Source organism: Gavialis gangeticus, unplaced genomic scaffold (assembly GCF_001723915.1).
Source record: "Gavialis gangeticus isolate Ggan-Ray unplaced genomic scaffold, GavGan_comp1, whole genome shotgun sequence".
Lineage (NCBI taxonomy): Eukaryota > Metazoa > Chordata > Crocodylia > Gavialidae > Gavialis > Gavialis gangeticus.
In genome coordinates this window covers 27,531-33,100 of record NW_017729013.1, presented here as the reverse complement: position 1 = coordinate 33,100, position 5,570 = coordinate 27,531, and the positions used below count along the sequence as shown (strand labels likewise).

Below are 5,570 nucleotides of genomic sequence, written 5' to 3'. Positions count from 1 at the left end.
CCAATTTCGCAGCCTTACCCAGCTCAGAAGCACTTGCGTAAGCTGAGGCAGTGCCAAGAGTGGCTCTCAGCCAGGGGTGCCACTGCATTGAAAAAAGTGGTGGCATGCCTTCACCCTGAAAATCGATCTGATATAATCTCCATTTTTGCGAGATCAGTCCTAGAGGAGTGTTAGTACAAAACTGTTCCCTGCACTAAGATAAAAGGTGACATTCATTAAAAAAAAGATTTTGAAAAGGAAAAAGTCACTCTGCAGCTTTTCTAGCTCTTGGAGTGGACTGTTAAGAACAGGTTGGTGAGTAGCATATCTTTGCAATTTTCATTGAGGTGTGATTATAATTCATAGAATCATAGAGAAGTAGGCCTGGAAGGGACATCTAGAGGTCATCTAGTCCGTCCTCCTGCCTGAGGAAGGATCGTTTCTATCCAAAGTATTTCATACGAATCCATTGTCTAACCTGGGGTGGGCAAAATGCCTGTAGCAACAATGTGAAACCTAGAGTCTTTCATTTGATGTGCAGCAAGTTCGTCCTTATCCAAGGCTTATGAATCTGTACTGATGGGTGTTCTGAGAATAAATGCATTCTGCCCTGTAGTTAGGTATTCCAAAAATCATTGTATTTCTCTTTGTACAGCTGATGGTGCAAGTCCCCTTAGACAGAAAAAGTATCTTGATGCTTTAAAAATGCATTGAGATGTTGGTGTCAGCAGTGCACTTAAGCTTCCTGGAATGTGTTCCTGGATGTCTTTTGCACACGCATTATCCCCTATGTGTGATAGAATTATGCTATCAAAATTGTAATTGAAATGATTTTTGAGGGGATTTCAAGTCAGTGGAATATAATAACCTTTTGGAACTTGACTAATAACTACAGTCTTTGTAGGGAGGATGTTGCTGGGCTTGGCTAAGAGCAGCGGACTCATGCTGCTGCAGAGGAAACTTAGATTGGTGATTAGGAGGAACTCTCTGACTGGGAGGGTGGTCAAGCACTGGAACAGGCTACCTAGAGAAGTTGTGGAATCTGTCCTGGAAATTTTCAGAAGCAGGTTGGATAGAAAGTTGGATGAGACTGTTTAGTCAGGGCTGATCTTCCTTGAGCAGGGGCGGAATTAGATGAGATGACTTTGTGAGGTTCCTTTCGGCCCTACTTTCCTTTGATCTTGTGAATGGTTCTGAGATCCAGAGGAGAAGGGAAGTGTGGAGAAACCCAGACTCTCCCTACTGGTAACTGTACTTACTAGATGCACGCTGGGGGAAAGTGTACTTGACTGATTGGTGCTTTACCATTCTATGAATATCCTAATGGAAGCAGCCAGGTAGCTAGACACTGGGTTGCTAGATTAGAAGAAAGCAAGGTAATTACCTGTACCTTCATTCAATGCACCTTTGCTGTTATGTCTTTGAAGTAGGTGCTCTCACAGTTAAAAGGCCAGCTTAGAGGTCATGGGCTGAACTAATCTGTTTAAGAGGTAGGCTATGTCACATGGTAGGATTGATGAAAATGGCGGTTACTTGAACGGCTAAATGAATTAAGAGACCTGTATGGGGAATAATTTGGTGCATTTAACAAGTCGGTTTCTACAACCTTTTCTTGAGTTGAGAAGGTGGAGAGAATTGCATTAAGAGTGTGCTCTTCCGTATATCCTGAAGTGAGACTCATCCATCTGTCACCCCTCCCCTAACCCCTTGCTGTATCGTGTTAGTCCACCATCCTGTAATACGGTTGGGGTCCCTGACTTGCCCCTGCTTCCTTCACTGTCTGTTTTCAGCCTGAGGCGGTGTCTGGAACCAAGAAGTAAGCAAAAGGAACCTGTTGTGAGTGTAACTGTGGAGGCAAGGGGCTGGCAATAGGAAGAAGGGTTGGGCAGTTGAGAAGCATTCTAGAGAAGTTCTGCTTCTATCTTTTAGTAATCAGACACATGACCACCTGGCCCAAGTTTCTGCATGCCTTGTCAAGTTTCAGAACACCAGGTAATCCCCAGGTGTTCACTCTGGATGGGACTGGTCACTTACTGAAAGCTACCCTTTCAATGCTCTGGGTGCTGTTGGATCTTGTTGTTCAGTTAGCGTGTTACGGCAATGCTTAACATGCAGTGTTGTAATTTCCTTGAATAAAGATGGCTTAGAGGTGCCTTAAAAAAAAGAGATGTTTTGAGAACAGTAACTGTTCTTCAAAATGTAACACCTGATGTAAAATTGCAGTGCTTTTGAAATGGGTTTGATTTGTAACGCTTTTATGAATCTGTGATCAGAGTTCCCAGAGGGTATAGTGTAATAGTCTCATTTCTACAGACCTCTGAAGAAAATTAAAAAAAAAGAAAAAAAAGAGGGGATTTGGTATCCATTTCATGTGTGAAATACCATGGAAATCTGCAGGCAAATCTAAAACCATAATATAGGATAAATGCTTCTAGAGCAGGGGTGGGCAGGCTGGACTCCATTTCCCAGCAGCCCCTGCAGTGGCAGCTGCTGCCCCAGTCCTGGTTCTCTGGCTGGGTGCTGTCACAGCCCATGCTCCTGGGGTCTCCACGGAGACTGTGGGAGCTGCGTGGGCAGGGGCTGCTGGAAAATGGGGGTCCAGCTGCTGGCCAGATCTGCCATTTGCCCACGCCTGGTGACTTGCTGTTGGGACTAGTTAATGGGATGTTAATTACCATGTTAAGTGGAAGCATGATCACATTTGCTTCACAAATCTGAGGGAGAAAGAATGGCTAGATTTCTAAAGTATTGGCTTTTCAGTACCATTCCGCTTCACTTTTGCTTTTAGTCTTTAGGTTCTGGGTATCACAGCATGGTTTCCTAACAAATTGAGTATGACTGGACTTTTACATCTCTCCACTTCCATTGTCTCTCTTAATCAAGTTATAAGCAAGCAGTATTTATTTTCACGCTTGTAATACTGTCTTCATACGATTCCTGTTCTCCCTTCTTTCCTGTTTGTATAGATTCCTAAAATGAAGCCCAACTGTTCATTTCCTAAAAATCTACTTTGTAAGTCCTCACCGTGGCTCAGTGACTTTTTCGATTTATAATTTCTCTTGTCACTAACCGTGCCTGCTTACCACTGTCCTGTTCCTGATAAATTGCTTGCATCTCTGACTCTGTTCCAGGGCTAAGCACTTCTCTGCTAATTTGTGGCCTGTCACCCCTACCTACCCAGGTCCAGACATGTATAACTAAGACCAAAAATGATCTAGACCTTTGGTAAATTAGCTGGATACCTTGACAGAGATTAAGAATACTTGGGCATGAGACGTACTTTCACTTTTGGCCTGTTACGCGGTATTTGCTTTTGTGTGGGCTAAAGCATGTGGGGGATGCGCAATACACTTTAATCATCATCTCAGGTTAGGGTTAGGTCCTTTACCAGTTTCCTCTTTCAATAGAAGTGGTCTTATTTTTGTTTAATGTCATTATTTAAGTATGTTTTGGGTCCTTTTTTTATTTGCTATGGATAGCATTGTCCCAAACACCCATACCACCTATTTAGTGACTTCCTTGCATCTAGATACATTGTCTGCAGGCATTCTGCTTGGATGTCAGAAAGTTGCTTGTTTGATCTGATTGAGTTTTCCTGTAGACGAATGGCATAGATTATTCTGTTTTACATTGTCCCTCGAAGCATCATAGTTAAAGGGCAGTTCTACCTGAATATTTTAATCAGTTGACAGTGTTAGTACATGTTCCTTCTGTTAAATTACTGGAAAAGGTACATACAGCATCCATGTTTCTGGTCCAGGGGACAACCAGTCAAAAACTCCTTAAGGCAGCAGTTCAAAAGAAATAGCTGGCTCTTCACTGCATGTAGCAGCTCAGTTAATTGGCTCCAGACTAATAGTTAAACAAGAAGCATGAAAGAATCTGCACAAAATGATCCTCCTTAATAACCTCAGCTGCACCTTTTCACTTCTGGGCCTGCTTTCCTGCACTGCATTTGAAAAGTAGGAAAGTATGTGCAGGCTGGACCCGGTGATCTTGTAAGGTCCCTTCCAGCCCCTAACATCTATGAATCTATGACCATTTTTGGGTGGCTAGACAGAATAAGATTAAAACAATATGCAACCTCTGGTGGAGATGTTTTGGGAAATAGATTTCAGTGCTCTAGCACTGAAGAAACTAAGCATGCTGCATGGAAAATCGTGATGTTGATCTCCCTTTCTTTAATATTCCTTTCTACAGTTACATCTTTAGAAAATTATTCTTCGTAGGTCCTTTTTTACAAGTGGATTGAGGTTATTAAGGAAGTACTTTTTTGGCTTGTGATTTTTGAAGTGTTAGGGCTGTGTTGATCTACAGCCATACTGGTAACTTTGTCTCGGTTGTACACCTTTTGAGAGACCTGATTTGGTGTGTACCATTTGATTTCAATGCCATGTATAAGTGGTATTGCTCTCTGTGGTAAGGACATAATTGATTAAAGGGATGCAAACATTAGTCCTAACCACAGGACATGGCTGAAATGAGAGGTTTAGGCTACGAGTATTTCCATACAAGGAATTGATGCAAAGAGCCGCATACAGTTAAGAAGTTCTAACGTAAACGGCATCAAATCAGTGTTGAGACCAGTGAAGTTGCTACTCAAGTATCTTGCGTTTAGAAATGATGACGTACCAGCGGGTTCCCTTGCCGTCTTCCCACTCGCACCCTCTGCTGTATTCCATTACTTACTTACGTGCTTGCCTCTTTGTAGGTGAAGAACAGAATAAAGAAGCGCTGCAGGATGTGGAAGATGAAAACCAGTGAGACATCAAGGCCAACAAGAGAACCCATCTCTGACCACCCTTACCTTCCCCCACAAATCCCTCAGTGTCACTCTGAGAACCACCAAATCTGACTTTTACATTGGGTCTCAGAATTTAGGTTCCTGCCCTGTTGGGTTTCTTTTTGTTTTGTTTTGGTTTTTTTAAACACAGTTCAAAAGTTCTTAAAAGGCAAGAGTGACTTTCTGTGGATTTTACTGGTGCCAGCTTCCTAGATTCCTTAAGACACTAACAGGACTGCGTAACGGCTCGTTCAGCATTACTGTACTGTCTTCTGCCAGGTGTGGCAAGATAACCATTAGAAATGAATGTTACATCTGAAAGCCATTAGACTTTTAAGGAAGAGACTTACTGCACTGTAGGGTGCACGTGGTGGTATTTTTCTTTTTTATAATTGTTCAAACGGAATTTTATACCAATGTTTAACTTAATTTGGAGTTTAACTTAGATGGAAGTTACAGGTTTTCTTGGAACGTTTATTATAGTGGTTTTGCTGTAAAAATTTCCAAACTGCTGAAATGTTGCTGAAAAAATACGGTGCTGGTAACAGTTCAATAATCCGTAGCTGTTCATTCTTGCCTACTTTCTACTTCTCCTCAAAGCAGGTTAGCGTTAAAGGTGGCATTGAAAGCCTGCATGTGTGTTCAATATTTTTTTTTTCTCCCTTCCCCTTCCCCTCCTCCTCTCGCTCGCTCGCTCAACCTCTTTTGTTCAGTATGTGTAACTTGAAGCTAATTTGTACTACTGGATATCTGACTGGAGCCACAGATACAGAATCTGTATTGTTCTTACTGAAACACAGCATGGAAT

General features: G+C 42.2%; 1 protein-coding gene across 1 annotated transcript in view; it reads left to right on the top strand.

Annotated features, from left to right (window-relative positions):
- The window catches only part of YWHAE (tyrosine 3-monooxygenase/tryptophan 5-monooxygenase activation protein epsilon), a 36,229-nt gene extending 31,164 nt beyond the window's left edge, over positions 1–5,065 (top strand). The window contains exon 5 of the mRNA XM_019511331.1: positions 4,691–5,065. Within this exon, the coding sequence (XP_019366876.1) occupies positions 4,691–4,743 (53 nt within the window). The 3' untranslated portion in view covers positions 4,744–5,065. The remainder of the gene's footprint in view (positions 1–4,690) is intronic.
- Positions 5,066–5,570: the final 505 nt, after the last annotated feature.